General features: G+C 36.7%; 4 protein-coding genes and 1 long non-coding RNA gene across 7 annotated transcripts; 4 read left to right on the top strand and 1 right to left on the bottom strand.

The window, feature by feature from the left end:
- Positions 1-14: 14 nt before the first annotated feature.
- On the top strand, positions 15-394 carry LOC115995640. The gene is made up of 2 exons (XR_004093545.1): positions 15-63; positions 155-394. It is a non-coding gene; the product is annotated as an uncharacterized LOC115995640 (long non-coding RNA).
- Positions 395-5224: 4830 nt separating this feature from the next.
- Positions 5225-7883, top strand: LOC115996312 (interactor of constitutive active ROPs 4-like). Of its 2 annotated transcripts, none has more exons than XM_031235512.1 (3): positions 5225-5437; positions 6421-6481; positions 6693-7883. In XM_031235512.1, the coding sequence occupies exons 2-3, from the start codon at positions 6468-6470 to the stop codon at positions 7687-7689; spliced, it is 1011 nt and encodes a 336-aa protein (XP_031091372.1). In that variant the 5' UTR covers positions 5225-5437; positions 6421-6467; the 3' UTR covers positions 7690-7883. The 2 variants fall into 2 exon arrangements, with proteins under 2 accessions (XP_031091372.1, XP_031091371.1); XM_031235511.1 differs by having other exon boundaries at positions 6413-6481.
- Positions 7884-8237: 354 nt separating this feature from the next.
- Positions 8238-10517, bottom strand: LOC115997527 (cationic amino acid transporter 8, vacuolar). The gene has a single exon (XM_031237100.1). It carries the CDS (start codon positions 10298-10300, stop codon positions 8495-8497), a length of 1806 nt encoding a protein of 601 aa, XP_031092960.1. The 5' UTR covers positions 10301-10517; the 3' UTR covers positions 8238-8494.
- A 2674-nt stretch (positions 10518-13191) lies between these two features.
- LOC115996610 (ubiquitin carboxyl-terminal hydrolase 15) lies at positions 13192-19658 on the top strand. Of its 2 annotated transcripts, none has more exons than XM_031235926.1 (14): positions 13192-13421; positions 14608-15020; positions 15195-15648; positions 15770-16112; positions 16189-16325; positions 16527-16615; positions 16774-16859; positions 16978-17140; positions 17393-17516; positions 17638-17795; positions 17903-17987; positions 18134-18346; positions 18531-18592; positions 18786-19658. In XM_031235926.1, the coding sequence occupies exons 2-14, from the start codon at positions 14674-14676 to the stop codon at positions 19459-19461; spliced, it is 2937 nt and encodes a 978-aa protein (XP_031091786.1). In that variant the 5' UTR covers positions 13192-13421; positions 14608-14673; the 3' UTR covers positions 19462-19658. The 2 variants fall into 2 exon arrangements, with proteins under 2 accessions (XP_031091786.1, XP_031091785.1); XM_031235925.1 differs by having other exon boundaries at positions 15737-16112.
- An 813-nt stretch (positions 19659-20471) lies between these two features.
- LOC115996921 (putative lysozyme-like protein) lies at positions 20472-21916 on the top strand. The gene is made up of 3 exons (XM_031236360.1): positions 20472-20847; positions 20943-20952; positions 21736-21916. Exons 1-3 carry the CDS (start codon positions 20472-20474, stop codon positions 21914-21916), a joined length of 567 nt encoding a protein of 188 aa, XP_031092220.1.
- The last annotated feature ends 766 nt before the right edge of the window (positions 21917-22682 follow it).

Genomic DNA, 22682 nt, shown 5'->3' with positions numbered 1-22682 from the left:
TTTTTTTTTTCAGAAAGAGAAATCATATCAAGAAATTTTTCTTCCGGTATCCAACTCATGAAAGTAAGTTATTCTTTTGTTGTTTTTAAACAAATATTTAGCATTCTTCACTTATCTAATATTATGCTTCTTTTTCTTTTTTCAAATTCAACAGATCTTTCTTGGAATCAAGGATGACTGCTGTTGTTGCCTTTTAATTGATATTGAAGTAGATCTATGAACTTATTTTGAGTGTTGTTATTGACTTGTAGTTGATATTGAAGTGGACTAGTGAACTTACTTATTTTGAGTGCTTTAAGTGTAGTTGATATTGAAGTGAAGTTTTGAACTTATTTTGGACTTTTGAATGTTTAAAAATTTGTATTATTTATTTATGGATAAAACAGTAAGTGTATGATGAAACATGTGAAATTCAAGCATAAAATTCAAGCTGAAAATTTGAGCGTGATTTCGAGCCGAGCTTGATTTCGAGCTCGAAATCGAGCCTGCTCTCGAGCTCGAAATCGAGCCTGCTCTCGAGCTCGAAATCGAGCTTGAGATCGAGCTTGAGCTTGAGCTCGAACAATCGAGCTGCTCGAGCTCGACTCGAGCAGCTCGAGAACTTCCGAGCTCGAGCTCGATCGAACAATCGAGCTGCTCGAGCTCGACTCGAGCAGCTCGAGAACTTCCGAGCTCGAGCTCGAGCATCGATGTTCGAGCTCGATCGAGCTCGAGCTCGAGCTCGAGCATCACCCTTCCAAACGAGCTCGAGCTCGAGCCACCCCAGGCTCGAGCTCGGCTCGGCTCGTTTGCAGCCCTAATATTTACATATGTCGTATATAATAATTATATATATACATCCCCTATAAGACTACCCCACATGCATCAAGCCATCAAGAAAGAGAATATAGCATACATTACACATTTACTCATCAGTCTTTAACCTCAAAAGTCCTTTTTCTCAAAAAAAAGAAGTCATTAACATGTTTTCCTTTTATATTTTTAATAATTAAAAAATATCAATTTACTAGATAAAAAGCAACTATTACAGGCGTGGACCAATTGCACCTCCTCCTAAATAATTGTACTCAATACTTTCTTTTTTCTTTTGCAAAACGTACTCAATACTTTATAGTTGCTAAAATAGGCTGGAAAAGTTGTTGAAAGAAAGTATATTGTACTGTTGTTAATACTCTAGAAAAGTTGTTAAGCATGATGATTTTTTTTTTTCTCAAATCGATTTTTGGGCTTCATTGCATCAAAATAAATTGTTTATGAGTGTAATTGCACCTTTAAAAATTTTGGGAGACTAATTGACTTTTCAGCTAAAATTTGAGGATCTATTTAACCATTTTCCCTATTATATATACATGCATTTTATACCAAAAAAAAATAAAATAAAAAAAATCTTAGGGTGTTATAAGTCTTTACAATTTGAGAGAGGATTATAATTTCTTCTTTATTTGATCTTTATATAATTAATTAATTAATTAATTAAATCTTATCGTATCGGTTGTTGTTCACCAGTCTCCACTAGCATGCCTGCACGTTCTCTTCTGTGTGTGATTGTCAGATTTCAAATTTTAATTTATATATTTAATTCTCGAGGCAACACGGGGGATTTTATTTTTATTTAATATTAATAAAGTTGCAATAAAACATCCCCACAAGCCAATTTGTAGTGTAGTCCATAAAGAAAAATAATTTAACAGGGGACCAGATCAGAATATTCAACATCCACGTTCACATTTTCCATTAAATTATTAATCCTTGTTTATATTTAATCTATAAATCTAAATCTAATATAAAAGTTTTCTAAGTCGATAATGGTGATGTTCTAACTAAATATATTTGGTGGAATATTAGAAGCTTGGGTGAGAATATGCTCTTAGGTAAAAAATTGTAAATTAATATCTTATTCATTTATTTTGATAGATCAATAGTTAATAATTGTTGAAAATTCAAGAGAAAGATGTAAAGTTAGTTTTATAAATATTACAAACTTGAAATTTTACACTAATTATAAAATTGACTTTTCTATTTTTATTAAAATTCTCATCCAATTAATAAATTGATGTGTGACTAAATCAGTCGTAACTTTTTACATTTTTTTTTGAAACAAACTTTTTACATAAGAATTTGTTATCAAATAAACACACACACACACACACACACACACACACACACACATATATATATATATATATATATATATATATATATATATATATATTAAAGAATAAATTTATTTTAATAAACGTTTTGCATCATTTATTCCATTGCAATTGATTAAAAAATAAACTATTACATAATAGCATTAAATACATCCGTGCAATGCACGGGTACAATACTAGTGTATAATTAAAACATTTTGAATTGAAATCGCAATATTTAAAAAAAAAATTGAATACTAAAAGAAGTACAAATTAAAGTTATTTCTCTAAAAAAAAAAAAAAGAAGTACAAATTAAAGTTAAAAGATGATACATAAAAATGTTACGACAATTTTTTTTTAAAGTGCAATAAATTCAATGACAAAAATAGTAAGTCAGAGGGATTAGGTGCAGCATTTATACATACTGACGTAAAGTTGAAGATTGGGCATGGTGGTAGCTTACCCTATAGACGTAGTACGTACTAATGGCGTTTTCTGTTCGCCACCAAACCATCTAAAGTTGCTCAATTCTTAGCATAAATGGTCTTTATATCACTACTTACTGAGTAATTCTTTGTGAAGTTTGAATCTCATCTCATCGTTAGAAATAAGATTAAACGTTAATTAATCGACCACTCGAACTATCCTGATAGGACTAAAGCAACCATAAAACATGAAAATTAGGCATGGTGCAATGCGGTCGCTAAAAGTCCTAAGTCGTAAGATTTCTCCAACAACTCCTCTTCTAGGGATTTAAAACCCTACCCCATGTAGTCATTAATATTTATGGTTGCAATTAATGTTAGTGTAGTATAGTAATGTTTATCAAATTAATAATTAAAAAGTTCAACCTCCACTGTCACTAGGTCTAGTACATACCAACCAATTTTGAAAAAATAATGAGCTAATAATGTTGAGTCTAGACTAGAGAGATTTATCACAATAGATGATTGAAAAATAATAAGCTAATAATTTTAGACCATGGTCCATGGTGCACTGTGTACCCTGGTCTAATACACAAAATTTGATTTCATAATGTACAGAATTCATGTTCATAATGTACATAATTTGAGTTCATAATGTACAGAATTCATGTTCATAATACACATACACATTAACACAGTATAATAAAAATGAATTAAACACTTAACATAATACACAAAATTCATGTTCATAATGTACAGAATTCATATTAATTATATCGTGTTTATGTGTATGTGTATTATAAACATGAATTCTGTACACATTATGAAGTCAAATTCTGTGTATTAGATCAGGGTACACTGTGGACCCTGATCCACGGTATAACGATTGTTGATGGCAAATTATTGTATGGACCATGGTCCACACAGCTGTGTGGACCATGATAAAATGTACATTTTTAATATATTAAATGTACATTATTTTTGTACTGAATGTACATTATTTTGAATGTGCATTATTTGATAGTATGGACCATGGTCATTTCAAAATAATGTACATTCAGTACACAAATAATGTACATCCCCTGAATATAATGTACATTATTTTTTACTGAATGTACATTATTTTTATATTAAATGTGCATTATTTGATAGTATGGTCCACACAATAATGATTGGTTGCAGTAAGTCTTGGACTCGTTTAATGGGCGTCAACTATAATCCTAATTGTTATGAATAACTATTAAATGGGTCCATTTGTTTCTTTTGAATATGGGCTCCAGCCCAACCCAAGAATGCTTTGAACTTCGGCCTTAAGATCTCTCATATTGAAATGGGCTAATTAATACAATTCATTCTTTGATTCTCCTTAGTCTTATTGTTCACCAATAGGCCCATGGATGCTTCAACACATGACTTTTATATGCACATTGACATATACACAATATATTAATCAGATACCTGACTCGTTAATACAATCATAAGGTTGGATATATGCGTCATGCTAAAGAGTTTTAGGTCAGTATTTCTCTAAGAGTCAATTTATATGGGTGCAACCCGGCCAAGTCTTGACCGAGACTCAGGTACTTAATTACATTGGAAAATATAAGATACAGCATAAAATATTTAATGTTAGTATCAGTTTGTTTGGATAACAAGGGAAACCTGCATCAAATATTCGAGAGTGTGCACTCAATAAACTCACTATTGTGTAGTAACCCGCAAACTATACATAAGAGATAATACAAAATTACGAATTCAATATTTAATTGCTTAAATTAGTGACACTTTGCCCTCGCAATTCATGTATGTGTCTAATTTTCTAATATGTTGGCCATGTGATAGAACTGTAATCCACTTGAATAGGCAATTTGGTACCTTGGTTTCATGTTTCATACTTCAAAGTCCAATACACACCAAGAAATTCAAACTTGTCATTCAATTCAAACTTGAAAGGTTAGATGCATGCACTGTTTTCCAAATGCAGAGAGTGAAAAGGGCTTTTCAAGCTGTGGGAAAATGACAAGAAACAAATAAATTGGGCTCCAAGTTGACATTGCATGCCAATAAATCAACTTTTCATCAATGATTTAGAATATAATGGATCCTCTGAAGACTTCTATTTTAAATTATCTAGTATAATATTTAATATGTGTGGCTTCTTTGTTTGTTTGTATACATCTCTCATATATATATATATATATATATATATATAAATGACAAACGTAATGACAATATTTGTCTTTAGAGTTTGTTGAGTGGGTTGAGAGTGCGGAGGCCGTACATTTATGATATACAATAAAGAGCTGCTTCACGCTCATAAACGTACTAAAGAATTGAACCATATAAGTCTTGTGTAAAAGGTGTTGGATGACAATAATCAAACTCATAACTTTCAAGACTATATTTAGATTAATCTTACAATGAGTCTTAAAGAGTTTTCAATAGTTAAAAACTATGATGGGTATGATCACTTAATTTAATTCAAACTAATTGAGTCAAAATGGTATGGGGAGTAACAATTGCCAAGTGATGAGAAAACCCTAATTAACTACAAATTTTACAACCCCAAGATATCAACATTGTTTTACTGTACAGTTACCCTTGTCTTTTTAAATTTCATCAGTTGTCTTCTTCCTCTGACCTCCCTAGCCCCACCAAGCTTCAATTCAAGCTTTCAAATTTCATAGTGGAGCTCAAAGTTCAAAACTTTATATAAATCTCTCACTGCCCCACAAGTTTTCTTGAATGTACTGGTGCCACCATCATTTTTTCTGATTCTTTTCCAGGTGGGTATGGGTATCTCTTCTTGGCCAAAGAACAATTGAGTAGGAGTGTTATCTGAGTGTAGAGAATCTGAAAACATTCTTGACGATTTCAAGGTAAGATTGTTAGCATTTTATGAGGTTTTGCATGTTTCATTTGCTTTTTCCTTTCATGTTTTCTACCAAACATAATTGTTGATGAGTGGGTTATTCAGTGTTCTTCTGCTTTCCCTCTCTCTTTTGTTGCTAAGTAGAAAACATAAATCTTGAAGTGTAAAACAAAACATGAGATTATAATGATTATCATCTTTTAACCAAATTATAACACAATAATGAAGATTCTAAGGTGTCCTTGCACTCTAGAAATTGAGTGAAAATATTGGGCCGAACTCAACATTTTGAGACAGTTAGTAAGCGGCTTACTAATATAATTATAATGTTGAAGGATTGAGAGTGTTGATAAGCGATCTACTAATGCAACTATAAAAATTGATAAGCAGTCTTTTAGTATAAATCTATATATGAGGGTGTGCATTAAACTCCGTGTTCTGATCGTAGCCAAAAAAGGATTACAGGAGATAAACCAGCCTAAATTACCATAATTGATCAGCTCAAATCAAGAAGATCAATAAACTGCTCACAATGAAAGTCAAATTTAGAATTCTGTTGTTATCAAACTAACAATCTGACCAACTTGACTCTGTATTTGAGATGTTGAGAGGTGGTGGGGGTGGGGAGAGACAAGCATTGCACATCTTTTAATGATATTGAGATGTGCATGGAGGAAGAGTGGACTGGAAACTTGCTTTTGCTCTGATCTAAAAAAGCATGCTTGGGCTTCATCCTACTTTGCTTTTCCTCTCATGTCTTTTTAAACAATTTGCTTTTTCTGTTCTTTTCCTTTTGCACTTTCTTGGTTTAGTCACAGTCCTAAAGTATCATTATATTATACTTTCTTGATTTGCACTCAGCTAGCATCAAATTTCCTGCTTAGCATCCATGGATAATGATGATATTTGAGCACAAATCTTTAACAAAAATTCAATCTTTTTCACATTTCTTAGCTTGATTACTTGTGTTTCTGATTCATAGTTTTGCAGAACAAGAATCTGTGCTGTTAGAGCTTGCATTGTTTTGAGGAAGCCAAATGCCAAGATCAAGGTAAAATCCTATATTCCTACAATGTATGCCATACTTGCATTATAGTGGAAACAAAAACACTAAAACAACCTCGATTGAGATTAATGTATTTTTTTTTAATATAACTGACATTATTACATTGTAGTATCTGTTCATTGAGATTAATGCTTAGTTGCGATTTGTGTTGATAAGATGAGCACTGAGGTTTTTGTTTGTTTGTTTGTGGGAAAAGGGGATCAGAAATGCCTCAAAGGCAATCACCCAGAGCTCCATCTCAGCTAAAAACTTCAAGCTCAGATTCAGACTCTTCGCATCACCGGGCGGTGAATGACCGGAGCCCCAAGCCGTTGAGTGATCGGCGATCATCGCCGCGCAGTGCCCAGTCTGATGCCCCGAGCCAGAAGAAGCTCGGGGCGCGAATCACCGACTTAGAATCCCAGCTCGGGCAAGCGCAGGAAGAGCTCAGGTGTCTGAAAGTGCAATTGGCCTCAGCTGAGGCTGCAAAGAAAGCAGCTCAAGAACTGCTCGAGAAGAAAACGAAGAAACCATCTGAAAATGCAGATGAAATCGCGGGCGATTGCCTGCAAGAAACTGATGTTTTCGAGATTTCTGTGGAACCAAAACCTAAATACAGTGAAGCTAGTGATCAAGAAGAGGTGTCTAATGAAAAGCTGAGGCTGAAGAACGACGAATTGGACTCATTGAGGGCGAAATTAGAAGAGAAGGAAAACGAGCTCGAAAAGTTTAGCCAAGAAAATAAAAGCTTAAATCTGCAGCTAGACGAAAAGGTTGTGGAGGTATCATCAGCTAAAGCCAAGGAAGAAGAAACAGCTCTTAAGCTAAACCAAGTCATCGAAGAGCTGGAAGCTACTAAGAGCAATGCAGCCGGGATAAACGAGAAGCTAGACGCCACAGAGAAGGCGAAGGAGGAGTTAGAAGCCGAGATGAAGAAACTCCGCGTGCAAACTGAGCAGTGGAGAAAGGCAGCAGATGCAGCAGCTGCAGTTCTTGCAGGCGGGGCAGAGATGAACGAGGGAAGGATTTCTGAGAGGTGTGGATCGATGGATAAACACTATAACAGCAGTGTATTTGAATCTGCGGTGGGAGGATATGGCAGCTATTTGGGCTCTCCCGGGTTGATTGGTGAAACCGAAGATTTTGGAAGTGGGAAGAGGAGAAGCTCCGGCATCAAAATGTTTGATCTGTGGAAGAAGAAAACCCAGAAATAAGCAGTTTTTCAACACTTGCCACTACAGGAGAAACTCTCTCCTAGTTCTTTTTTTGCTGGCTTGTAAGATGATTACCTACCATTTTGATCATGTTTCAACCTATTAAATTTTGCATGTGTTCAAATTTTTATGAACTCCTTCCACTTCTTTTCTTGAACCTCTAAAATGCAACAGAAAGGGGCAATTCCAGCCAAGTTAGTCAGACTGTTGGTTTGGCAACCACAAGATTCTAAATTTGACTTACAACAGTAGAGGCTTATTGGCCTTTTCAGTTTGAGCTCGTCAGCTATGGGTAACTTAAATTGGTTTAACCACAAGGTTCCAATTTCGACTTACAACGGTAGAGGCCTATTGGCCTTTTCAGTTTGAGCTCGTCAGCTATGGGCAACCTAAACTGGTTTACTTCCGTCCTCTGTCGGTTAGAGTCACTTGGCGGATTTTACCTAATGTACATTCTCAGTAGTAATTGTGGATTTTTCCCGTCACTAACAAAAATGCAGAAGAAAGTTACCTGGTTTAAGATCAGGTGAAAAAACAAGACACATGCATAACAAAACCTCATTGACAATAATGAATCAAAATGACACATTCTTCATTGACATTTCCTTTCCAATCCATGTTAATCATACATATGTCTATTAACTTGTCAATGATCACTACTGCAACCTCCAAAAGAACAGAAAGAAACCATCCTAAACTAAAATGAAACCATATTCTATGTTTCATACTAGACACTAAGCCAAAGAACCTTGACATCTGGGGATATGTACATAAGTTAAGATGCAAATTTTTGGCATCTAACCTACTATAACACTTGATTGGAAGCAACTCTCCCCTCTTCAGTCCTCAAATCGGGATGACTTTGATGAGCCATGTCGTACGTAGTATGAACACCAACGAGTAGGTAGTAAACTATCATCACAGCGCTACATACGAAGAACCTCCAAAACGCGGCAGCACCAAGAGATCCTATAAGAAACAAGTTCATCCCAATCGACAGCGATGGCAGCAAAGGAACGAGGGGAACTCCCCAAACTTTCGGAACTCTCTTTTTCGGAAGCAATCCCATTCCTAACGTGCCCAAACCCCATAAACCGCCTCCCACGGTATACCCAACCCATCCTCTACTATCCCTGTTCCAAAGAACTGTCACTCCAATCGACGAGCCTATGATGACAAACAGGCACACCAAGAATCTGATATAATCGCCTCTCGTAGTCTGCTCCTTAACATAGTATCGCCTAACCAGCAAAGCAACGGCCATTAGCATGAAAATGGAAAGCGTGCTGAATGAGAACACGCTAGACAAAACATCCAAGCTCGTGAAGAACGAAATAATGCAGCTAGTTATAGTGGTCAACAAAGTAGCATATATCGGCGTTCCAGTCCTCGGATGCACCAAGGAAAACCACGGGGGAATCATATGTGCCCGGGCAATCTGAGTAGTGTACCGCGCCTGCCCCATAGACCCTACAAGCATACTCGTCGTCATTCCCTTCAAAGCACAAACACTCACCAAATACTTTGCCCATTTCATCCCTATCCCCTCAAACGCAACAGAAAACGGGGCATCTGCATCAATCATGGTGTACTTCACCATCATGGTGAGAGCCAATGACATTAGGCAATAAACCACAGTGATAATAGACATTGAACCAACCAACCCTAATGGTATATCCCTAGAGGGCTTCTTAGTCTCCTCAGCCATTGTTGCCACCATATCAAAACCTGTATAAGACCAATACACTACAGCTGCAGCCCTAAACACCCCCCCAGCCCCAAAAGGGACAAATGGGGATAAATTCTCAGTCTTGGCATTAATAAACCCAACAACAATGATGAAAACTATAACCAGAGCAGTAATTATGGAGCTTAGCCAGTTCAAAATCGAAGTGTGGCGAGTTCCAGTCATGGCTATTCCATTTGCAATGGCGAGAATCACCACAGCCGTTGGATCCAACAAATTGAACCCTTCGGCGAAAGAATCAATCTTGATTCTCCAGAAATCGGCATTGTTGCTTATAAGACTGGAAAAATAGGAAGACCACGAGCGCCCTAGCCCCGCGGCGCCTACAATGGCTTCCAATAGAAGGTTACCTGCGGCCAAGAACGCCACGAAATCGCCGAGCTCGACGCGGAGGAAAGAGAACGACCCGCCGGCGATTGGGATCTCGACGGAGAATTCTGTGTAGCAGAAAACTGAAAGCAAAGCGGAGAGGCCGGAGATTGCGTAGGCTAGAACAATGGAAGGGCCCGCGTGATAGCGCGCTTCGAGACCGGTAATTGTGAAGATACCCGACCCGACGACCGACCCGAATCCGAGCCACATTAGGTCCCACCATGTCAAACATTTCTGCATCTCATTCTCCGACTCCTTCTTCAGCTCCACCATCTCCGTGGCCTCATCGGAGCGGGCCAAAACCCGATCTTTCAGCCGACCCGGCGTCCGGCCCAGCGCGTGGAGGTAGGTGGAGAAGTTCTCGAATGTGGGCTCCGGGAAAAAATCGGTCTTGCTAAACCTCCAGTACGATCTCCTCTTATCATCCATGGCGGCGGTGAGCGGAGAACTGAGATCCTGAAGAACTTCAGAGGCAATGGAGGGCGGTTTCATGATTTTATAGCCACTCCAGTCCCCTAAATAAGGTGTAATTCCAAATTCCAAATTCCCAATTCGGAAACAACAAGCGGAGAGCTTTGATTGGACTCTCTAAGTTAGAATCCGATATGGATGTTCCTAATTCCTAGTAATCCTAATCCGTATCTTACACAGTTTCAGGTCCAGGTTAATATTTAAATAGAGGCTTCGAGTCTTGATTCATCTCAGCTGCTTGACTCGTTTGAAATAGTAGTAGGTGGAGGTGGTTGCTGGCAAAGTTCAATTATATTTGACATTTTTCAACTACACTACTATATCATACATTACACATGTGAATTATCATTATTAAAAATCCTATTATTATTACTTGACATCCTCAGAGTTTTTTGTGTGGCTTTTAAGGTGCCAAGTATGAGAGAGAAGAGCGAAGGAAGGGAAGAAAAAAACAAATAAATAAAAAGTCTGATGTGAAATTAAAAATATATTAAAAAGAAAAAACACAACAACAACATTTATGCGTCTGGACGCGCCTTGCTGGAGCTGTGTTGGCGCACCATGTGTGTGTTGCTCGAATCTCCTTTATTTTATGTGGGTCCCATTTTTTGATAAAAATCAAGGTGCATGCAGAGTGATTTTTGCATTTCTCTCCCCTCCAAATAAGTTATATTTACCTCAGAAATCACAAAAGAAAATCACTAATGTGGATACCTTTAAAGTGTTTGCCAAGTAATTTGTAACTCAATGACATCTCTGACTCTCCAAATAGGAGGTCACTGATTCAAATTTCAGTGAGGAAATTGTAATAAAATCAATAATAGCTTAAATAATTATATGCATATCTCTCTTATTGTGCCAACTATGTTGCCCCGTATGTAGCATTAAAATGCAATGCAATACATTACCCTCAAAAGGTGAACTCTCTCATTTCTAGGTCTCACACTCTTTGGCCCGACAAAATTATATAATGATAATAAATATAATATTATTTGATATTACAACATTTTTTCATTATTATTGTGTTTTAAATAACTTCAAATGATTCATATTTCACTCTTTGTCCCTCTCTCTTTTATATCCATCATTATTGCATGGACCATGGTCCACATAGCTGTGTGGACCATGGTCCATGCAATAATTTGCCCTTTTATACTTGGTGGGCCAAAGTTGAATTATTTTAGGCCCAAAACATAAATGTGGGCCAACCTATTCAAACTAATGATATGGTGTCAATTTATATTGTGGACCAGGGTCCACATAGTATTGATCTTTAATGTACAAAATTTAATAACACAAAACACAAAGACTTACAACACACGACACATACATATGTTATATATTTACTTTATTTTCAAATCTAATTTAAGTAGATAATGTATGTTCTATAAGCACATAATTTTATATCACAAGACATAAATTCATAACATAAGACACGCAATATGTTGTGTGTTACACAACTACTAATTTGTTGTAGGTACATAATTAATACTGTTAAGGTACATAATTTCATAATACAATACACAAAAACTCACAACATAAGACGCATGTGTATAAGACCAACATTGTGTACCTTGGTCCACAGTATAACAATTCTCACATGATACCAATCTATAATTCTAAGTAAATAGTCATGTCTTTCACGAGTTCGATCAATTATTACTAACATTTTCTTTGTTGAACCCATTACACATGGTATACTTAGTATGATCATTTTTTTTATGCATAATTTGTGAGCTACTACACATAAATAGAATTTACCCAATACACACTCACATAATTGCAATAGATTTCTCTCGTCACGTTAAAATATTTATTTTTTAAACCCCAAAGTAGGGACTAGGGAGTTGTTTGATAAGCCTATGATATGATGAGTACTTTGGGAGTTCAAATGATGAAATGATCATACCAGATTTATGACCAAATATGGTCCCAAATAAATATATACTATTAATCAAACACTAACTGTCCTCCTAATTCTATATTCCCTTTGTTGTTTGTCAAAATTTTAATATTAGTGGTGCTTTTTGGGTCCTTTGTGATTACCTTTTTCCAATTATATTTTATGATATTGTTGTTATTACATGTTTTAGGTGTGAAACAAATTAAACACCCAAATATCTATTAAAATATACCTAAATGACTAGTTGCAATTATGTACATTGAATGTTTGATATATTTTCATCAACAATAATAATAATAATAATTATTATTATTTAAATAGTTCTTCATAATTCATGTCCTAAAGATTGGTATATAAGGTAAATTGTGGGATGTGCATACTACACACACTACTAATAAAACAAAACTTATAAACTCGTTTTAGATTGTGTAACCAATTGAGATGTGCTTTTTTGCCATAGATAAAACTCCAACTAAATTCATCAAATTGTTAATTTAATAATTATAATGTTATAAATTTAACATCTAGTAAAAAAAGTATATTAATTTTATTAATTTGAGTAAGTTATTTATAAATAAATAACTTAAACTGATTTATTGAGAACTCAAATTCTCATCGAGTAGGAAAACATTAACTAAGTTGATCAGAGTATAATAATATTAATTTTATAATCACAATGTTACAAATTTGACTTATAGCAAAAACGATATATTAAGTTTCTTAATGTAAATCAATTAACTATAAATATATTAAACTAATTTATCTTTTATGTAGTGTAGAGTTTTTGAATTTGTTGGTTACTAAAAAAAGTAAACAAATAAACTAGAAAACATCTCTCCAGAGAGAGGAGAAGAGAAGACCAATTTCAAGACTTTCTCTTTCGTTCCACATCATCTGACAAGGACGCGATAGACGGCCATGATCTATCCTCCCCGGGGCCGGGCCCCACCCACCGGAAAGTCTGAAATCATATCCACCGAGTCCAAAGCCTTTTGTCCTGGACTGAATCTGTAGGGTGTGGAGTGAGCACACACGAGTATTCCCCAATCTTAAAGTGCAAACGAAACGAAGAAGAGAGGCATTTTGTGAAGCCAGGCAGGCCAATGGAGAGCAGAAGCGGTGGATTTCTTACCATTTGAGGAATAAAAGTATCTTTCCGAGCTAACAAGAGAAGACCCAGGAGCTGCAAAAGAGAACCCAGGGTGTTTATTCTGCTGATTTTGCCTCTTATGCAGAAAGGTATATAATCTTTATGGGTTCTATGCTTGTTCTTATCTGAATCTTGAGCTTGAACGCCTGATTTTGTCTGGGTCTTGGCGTTTTAGTTCGTAAACAGCATAAAGATTGGATTTTTATGTTATTTTATTTTATTTTATTGGTACGAGTGGAAGGGAAAGTTTTATGCTCTACCTAGAAAATGCTGGGTGTCGGGTTACTTTACTTGAACATTCTTATTTTCCCTTCTCTTTGAGTTCATCTCACTGTGTTTCCCCAGCTTTCCATTTACAGAAATGGGTTTGTGGGCTTACCTTTATTTGCAAATGCAGGTGTTGGATAGCTTGTTTGTTGAGGTTTAGTTAATTAATTAATTAATTTTTTAGAGGATAATTGGTCAAAAAATTGACTGGAGTTGGTGAAATAGATACTCATGGTTGGAAGAAATTAGTGGGAACATTCAGAGAATTGACTGGGAGTCTTATTGCTTATGCTATAACAAAGCTTTTTTCTTTCCCTGCCAATGTTATTGTTTAATTTGTTCCAATTATGTACAAGTGCTGCTCATTACATATATTTATTGCTATTTTGATATGGCGAGTTCCAGAAAAATTCCTATTGTTCGGAAACCACTTGTATTGATATTTTTTAAAACATAGTAGGTGGAGGAATTACATTATTTGGGTCAATTTTTGGACTATGATGCACTTGATGTTGTAAAAGCTTCTATTTGGGAGCATTCTGCTTGTTTGGTCTGCCTTCCTATCTGAAGGCAGGTTTACCTCCCTCAACAGACAAGAAAATACCCGTTAGAGAGAATTCTGGCAGTGAAAACTGAAAAGAATTGACCTTTTCATTCTGCATATGATAGAATCTTCTAATCTTACTAAGTTTGGGTGAATAAAGACATATCGTTTGCTTTTCTGACATAGCAGATTTGGTTACCATTTCTTAGAGGAATGATAGTTACTCATTTCCTTGTTAGCAACCAATGCTTGAGTGACTAGATCTAAGCTTGTCAAAAAAAGTAAATTATTTATTGAAAAAAGGAGGGTTTTTATGATTCTTTCTTGTTGATAAATACACTTATAATTCTTGCTTAATTTGTAATAATGTAAATGTGAATTACTTGTTCTTCTTACTTGTAGAAAGTAGTTCATGTTGATTTAGGTTACTGTCAAACAAAACACTTCTAATCCTTGCTTTGTAGCTAAAGGTGATCAGTGTTCTCAAGGAGGAGTTTCAGCAAATTGGACATGAGTTTGCTGGTGGGATCATGCTCCAGCCAAGTGAAACCGATGTTCTTGCTCTGTTTTTGTTCCTAGTTTTGCTTCCGCTTGTTATTTACATCTTCCTAGGAAAATGGAATGAGGCTGCAAAAAAGAAAGGGAGGGCAAGTGTATTAGCTCAACAGGCTGCTGAAGAAGCTTTTAGGGTAGAAGCCATGGCTGCTGCCAATGTCTTTCCTCCTGTACCTGTACCTGTACCTTTGCCGAGCAATTCACTTCATCCGGTTGCAAGTGTGCCAAGTGTGCCTTTGCCAAATACTTCACTTCATGAGTGTGCAAGGTGCTATGGTCCAGCAACAACTCGGTGCTCTAGATGCAAGTCTGTTCGCTACTGGTATGACTAAACATTTGAATTTTATTTAGTCGGCTATCTTGGATCTCTCATTTAGGGACTTGCAGTGCTATGTTGAAGCTTTTGTCTTCCCCTCATCCCCCTCTGAATTTCATGCTTAAAATTTGGTCTGGATATGACCTAAGCTAATTATTTCAAGTGATAATGTCTATACAGTTCGGGCAAGTGCCAGATTCTCCATTGGAGGGAAATTCACAAACAAGAGTGCAAGCTATTGGAAAACAACAGCAATATTTCATCTCCTAAGTCTGCTTTGATGGAAGAGCTCCCTGGACGGGTCTCAGTCGATAGTAACATGAGTGCACAGTTTGTTGAATACAATGCCAAGCAGCCTAAGTTTGAGAAAGACCCTTCTGACCATATCATTCAATCTCCTATAAGCACACCAAGCTCAACTGGTGTTGCTTGTGCTTCGATAGATCCCTCTGAATCTCCATTGAGACAGAGAAGATCTATTGAACGGAGAGCTTCCCGGAAAGGAAATAAGGATGCAATGAGAAAAGCTGAAGGAAACATATTAGAAGGTTCTGATCAATCCTCTAGGAGTAGAGTTACTTCATCAACTTCGTGCTGTACGATTCCATCATCAGAACCTTCTACTAGAAATAAGGTTTTAAGTCTCATCAATTATGAAAGTGATGGGGTTTTACATTTCTATGGTTCCGCTTTCTTCATGCTTTATTTGTTGTTTACTGCAGTTAAGAGAGAGTGACTCTATGCTTTATGAACAGTATAGCATTCCTGGTGGAGATGCTGATAACAAAAGTACAATGCAGAACGGTTATATGTCACAGAGGCAAAGTGAGAACGATCCGTGGACAAAAAGTTACTATGCCAGCTCAGATGCACCGAATTTAGAGAGTCACGAGACAAATGCATGGGAAACTCAAGTGGATATGAGTAATGGAGATAACATTCTCTCAGGAGGATTTACTTCTCAGGATATGACTGCAGGCATGGACTATTCTTGTGAAATGGTTGCAACAAGGAAAACCAATAAATCTAAACCAAAAGTATCAAGAGATGAAATGTGTTCAGATCAGGATGGGGAGGGTCAGAAAGGCGATGAATTGAGTAGGTTTCTTGCATTTCTATTCTGTATGAAGAAGTTCGTTCTCTTCTTTTGCATGACAATTGACTTGTGATGCAGGAAATGCTAAAATAAAGGAGTCTATTCCTTCTAATGGACGCAACGGCATCATGAAAATGTTTGGTCTAATGAAGTCATCAAGGCCTGACAGGCAAGCACATTCAGTAGTCAAAACTGACAAGCACAAGAAATTAAAGGTCGGCCTTTAATGTACTCTAGATTGAGGTTTAACATTACTTTAATAGATGAAAAGCTTGACAGAATTTAGTCTATTGGTAAAAAAAATGTCTATCTCCATTTAAACTCTGTTATTAAGTTTTTTACTTTTATTGAGGAAGTCTATTCTGGGCATTAATTAATGTTACTGAAATCTGATTAATGCTTTTTCAAATGTACAGATGCTGTTTCCTTATGAAGAATTTGTGAAGTACTTTCAGTATGAAGTTCTCAATGTCTCGCCTAGAGGACTAATTAATTGCGGGAATAGGTATACTTTTAGTTCTTTTTGATATTCAGTGTTGATATTTGAATTATCAGCGTCTAGAAAATTTCAGTTTTCCCAAAAGTAGTCTAAAAATATCTCTATGGCACCACTACCTGATTAAGCCATTCATTATCGCCCTTTTCTTTGGTTCTATTTTGCAGTTGTTACGCCAATGCAGTCTTGCAGTGTTTGACCTTCACCAAACCTCTAACAGTCTATCTGCTTCATCGATCACACTCTCGAACTTGTAATTAACTTCTCTGAAATGCTCTTTCTGTCTTCTCATTTTCAGTTTCTGTTTATTTTCTGTCTTTAATCTGTCTACGTAGAAGAAAATCATATATATTTTTGAACTCGTGTACCAGGCTGTGGCAGAGATTGGTGCCTCATGTGTGAACTTGAGCAGCATGTGATGATGTTAAGAGAGAGCGGAGAACCTCTGTCTCCCAATAGATTTCTTTTGCGTATGCAGAGCATAAACAGCCAGATTGGAAACGGAAGTCAGGAAGATGCACATGAATTTTTAAGGTTTACATGACTCGAATCCTCGTTCTCATTGCAAATTATTGCGTGTTTTTGTGTCAAATCTACACTTATATCATCAATGCATCACTTTTTTTGGCATTTTTATAAACAAATTCAGTTCTTTCGTTGCAAAGATTGTTTATCAAATGAATATAAAAGAGAACTATGATGAGTTTTGTGAGTATTGAAATTTACAAATACTATTATAGATTTTACTCTCATACGGTTAGTATGTTTGATATCCTGAATATCTAGGCTTCTTGTGGCATCAATGCAATCTATATGCTTGGAAGGTTTGGGTGGAGAAAAGGCCGTTGAACCTAGACTGCAGGAAACAACCTTTATTCAGCACATTTTTGGGGGACGACTAAGATCTAAGGTTTTTGGTCATCTTCAAGTCCTCCGAATATTTTCAAGTTCAATCTTCTGATGCTTTGTCCTGTAATTTCAATATTTTTTTTTTATAAAATTTAGATTTCCAAAACTCTTATTTAAACTAGGTCAAATGTTTGAGATGTCATCACGAGTCAGAGTGCTATGAAAACATCATGGATCTTACATTGGAAATATATGGCTGGGTTGAATCCCTTGAAGATGCGTTGACACAATTTACGAGTCCCGAAGATCTTGATGGAGAAAACATGTATAGATGTGGAAGGTGTGTTATTGATACAATACTTTTCCTGTTCCTTTTAAATGTCCTATTTGAGATCAGAGAGACTTATATTTAATTACTTATGTTTTTTTTGCATGTTGTTGAAAAAGCTGTTCTTCATATGTTCGAGCACAAAAGCAATTAAGCATACAGGAAGCTCCTAATATCTTGACTATTGTCTTGAAAAGATTTCAGGTAATGTTTTTTTTTCCCAATTAATACAAAGTTAAGGGCATAATATATTTAGGCTAGGAAGATGCCTCGCCATAAAGTTATATCTTGCTCTAGTGATCTTCATTGTCGTTTGGTTGAATGTTTTTTTTTTTTACTATGATTATCAGGGTGGGTGTTATGGCAAGATAAACAAGTGCATTACTTTCCCCGAAATGCTGGATATGATACCATATATGACCGGGACCGATGATGTACCTCCGCTTTACATGCTTTATGCTGTCGTCGTCCACTTGGATACACTAAATGCGTCGTTTTCTGGGCATTATATATCCTATGTGAAAGATATGCAAGGCAATTGGTTCAGGATTGATGATACCAAGGTAAAGTTCTACATAAAATTGTATTCTTTTGGTAATTGTCGAGGTAAAATCCAAACCAAACTCTAATAATTGGGCGAATTAAAACGAGGAAAAAGACATATAAATCAAAAACGGAAGAAGGAAAAGAAAGTTGCTTTTACCGTGTGTTTTAGGTCTGATAAAAATGGGTCTAACGAAATGACAGGTTCAGCAAGTACCTATGAGCCGAGTTATGACAGAAGGCGCATATATCTTGTTTTACATGAGGTACATCTTTCGGTTTTAATTCAAAATCTAGAATTACTTTCACTTGCTTGGTCATATATCGTGTTAGAAATCTCAGCAATGTATGTACGAAAGCGCTGTGATTGAATTGCCTTTATTAACTGAATATTTCTAATCTGAATCTTCAATGTGCGTAATTACGGGATTGCTAACTAAGTATAACGCTTTGTTATAGGTCATCCCCCCGGCCTGATAGAACCGGGGCTAGCAAGAGTACCAGGCACCTAGTTCCCGGGATTTCAAAGCACAGCTCCACGAAATCTCAGAAACCGTCACGACCCGAGCAAATCAAAGCCAGTAACCATTTTGCATGCCTGGACCGATCTCGTGATCATAGATTGAAGACGGGAGTGGATGTCATCAATCGCACTTCCGGTAGTGTTGTGAGAAATGCGAATAGGAACAGACCGCCAATAATGGGAATGTATTCCGAGAACATGGAGATCTCGGATGCCACAGCGAGTGACTGGTCCCTTTTCACGAGCTCCGATGAAGCATCCTTCACTACCGAGAGCACCCGGGACTCATTCAGTACAGTCGATTACGCTGATGCCAGCGCCCTCGACCCGTTCTCCTCGTTCATCAACACAATGTCTGCTCCGGACTATAACTCGAAGAGAACAATCGCTTGTAGCATGTTCTCGGGAACCAGGCCCCATACATCATTTTTTTCGGAGAACAAAGGGTTTGTCGTGGATTCACACCTCGGTAGTGTACAGGGAGGCGACGAACCGATGCAGGTTAGCGTTGTTTCTCCTCCTAGTGAAGCTTTTTTTGTCGATAGACATGTAAATTACGGGTACGAGTCTAGATATGTAGCTCATCAGACTTACTATGATCAATTATTGTAGAATGTAATTCCTAAATCATTATATGGGCAACCTTAAATTAGTTAGGTAGAGAGAAGTGTAGAAGGTTTAACTGTGCCTCAAATTTTGATTTTTCAATATTTCATTGAATGGGGCACATTATTGTGGCTTTTGAATCAACCTTTTCTTTGTTCCTCCTGACATTGTTGCAATAATAAAAAGTTTTAGTTGTCTCTTCATGTGGGTGACATTTACAATTCCATTCTTTAAAACAGTGCCAATGGTATTAGGTACAACTATGTATACTATATATATATGGTGCCCTACTGACACTAATCACACTATTGCAGATATAGTACTTTTTAAACTAATAAATAATGCTTGCAATGGCGTTTAATTATATATATATTGCATTGGTACGTAGCAAAATTATATACGCCAAATTATATTATAGACTAAGGTCTACCTTAAAGATCCTGGGCAAATTATACTATAGACTAAGGTCTACCTTAAAGATCCTGGTCCAAAAATAAGTTTCAGATTTTGTATTAGTAGTTGACACGTTCTGTACCTGTAGTTAACTGTTTATATATGTACATGTAGCTATCATATTATGTGTCAACATTATCAAATTATTTATTTATATGTATAAAATGTGTTAATTGAAAGTACAAAATTTTTGTATCAGAGTATACAATATAATATGAACCTGGTCCATGGTGTATAAGAATTGATGATTAGCAATGCCGTCTAGAGAGATGCAGAACCCCTACATACCAAGTAAAAGGAGACAACATACATCCATATAAAATTTCCAATAATTACCATAACATTAAACCACAATTTCCTCGAAACTTGTAATGATTACAAGAATCCCCAAAACCAATCATTTTGAAGTTGAGATTCATATATGTTTAATTCTTTGTAGAATCATTATTTGTCGCTGTATAAATTAAATAATAATCAATCCTTTTCGTCACCGTTCCCATAAAATGCCGCTACTGATCTAAAGAATGAGTCTTGCAGGTAATAATAATAATAATAATAACATTATGATTAATGCATACATCATCGTCTTCATAGTTCTCAGCGTACTTGTCTTAATTGGGATGATTATATGTGTTTTGGTTGCAAGGGTTCATGAGGCCAAGAAAGTTCGGAATTTGGCTGTTCTGGCCGGAGGTGGTGCCGCCGTCGCCGGCGTGGCGGCGGCCGCCACGGCATCGGAGAGTGGCATTGATGGGCGGCGCGTTGCTGAAGTGGCGGTGGAAATAACGGATACGGTGGTTCAATCCATTGCCCAGGGCCCCCAAGGTTGTTGCTGTGGTGCTGCGGGTACTTGTGGGGGTGGCGGTGGCTGCGGCGGCGGCGGAGGTTGTGGCGGTGGCTGTGGCGGCGGAGGCGGAGGTTGTGGCGGCGGCGGCGGAGGTTAGGGCGAATGGGAAAGGTGTAGTGTGTGTGTTATTGCGGTGGTTCTATTCATGAAGGTATTGTTGTTTTCCTTAATTGAAATGATTGTGTAGAGAAGTTTATGTATATGGTTCATGCACCCACCTTTTGTGTGTGTATATATGCATACAAACAAATATTGTATTGTATTGATTCTTTTTGTTTCAAAAAATTGAATCTCCAACCCTAAGGGCCCCTCACGCCGGGTCAAGGGCCTCTCAGCTCAAGTCCGACTCGACAGATCATCTAAGAAGATGTAAATCATGATAACTTATCTGAACATAGGCAGACATTTACTTACTGTGTACAAATAGTCCCCTCACTTTTAGAGGTTGCTTTCACACTGGGCACAAGGAGGCCTTTGCATCATTGTTTTGATAAGAATTAAGATCGGATGAGATTTGAGAACTAGTAACTTCGTGAGAAGGTGCATACTAATATCAAATATATGTTTTGATAAGAATTAAGATCAGATGAGATTTGAGAACTAGTAACTTCGTGAGAAGGTGGATACTAATATCAAATATATATTTCATGATTTCAAATGATCAAACATTTAAAATTAACGAAAAAAAAGCGATGATATATTTTTATAATTATGATGAGTCAATGATGTATTTGAAAACATTTGATAGTGCATTCGTTCGTAACCGATACTACCTATCGAAGTACAAAGAATCAACAGTTGCCTCTACTGAGGCTCAAACCCACTCCTATCATCCATGTATGAGTGTTAACCGGGATATCGGGTGGCACTAGACTACAAGGTCTTTGGCCTTGTATACATTTATTTATTCTAGTTTCAAAAATAAGTGAATGGACATAAAGACTTTACTTTTATGTTGCTTNGTTCAATCCATTGCCCAGGGCCCCCAAGGTTGTTGCTGTGGTGCTGCGGGTACTTGTGGGGGTGGCGGTGGCTGCGGCGGCGGCGGAGGTTGTGGCGGTGGCTGTGGCGGCGGAGGCGGAGGTTGTGGCGGCGGCGGCGGAGGTTAGGGCGAATGGGAAAGGTGTAGTGTGTGTGTTATTGCGGTGGTTCTATTCATGAAGGTATTGTTGTTTTCCTTAATTGAAATGATTGTGTAGAGAAGTTTATGTATATGGTTCATGCACCCACCTTTTGTGTGTGTATATATGCATACAAACAAATATTGTATTGTATTGATTCTTTTTGTTTCAAAAAATTGAATCTCCAACCCTAAGGGCCCCTCACGCCGGGTCAAGGGCCTCTCAGCTCAAGTCCGACTCGACAGATCATCTAAGAAGATGTAAATCATGATAACTTATCTGAACATAGGCAGACATTTACTTACTGTGTACAAATAGTCCCCTCACTTTTAGAGGTTGCTTTCACACTGGGCACAAGGAGGCCTTTGCATCATTGTTTTGATAAGAATTAAGATCGGATGAGATTTGAGAACTAGTAACTTCGTGAGAAGGTGCATACTAATATCAAATATATGTTTTGATAAGAATTAAGATCAGATGAGATTTGAGAACTAGTAACTTCGTGAGAAGGTGGATACTAATATCAAATATATATTTCATGATTTCAAATGATCAAACATTTAAAATTAACGAAAAAAAAGCGATGATATATTTTTATAATTATGATGAGTCAATGATGTATTTGAAAACATTTGATAGTGCATTCGTTCGTAACCGATACTACCTATCGAAGTACAAAGAATCAACAGTTGCCTCTACTGAGGCTCAAACCCACTCCTATCATCCATGTATGAGTGTTAACCGGGATATCGGGTGGCACTAGACTACAAGGTCTTTGGCCTTGTATACATTTATTTATTCTAGTT

Source organism: Ipomoea triloba, chromosome 11 (assembly GCF_003576645.1).
Source record: "Ipomoea triloba cultivar NCNSP0323 chromosome 11, ASM357664v1".
NCBI classification, from domain to species: Eukaryota; Viridiplantae; Streptophyta; class Magnoliopsida; order Solanales; family Convolvulaceae; genus Ipomoea; species Ipomoea triloba.
This window is presented reverse-complemented; position numbering and strand designations above follow the sequence as displayed.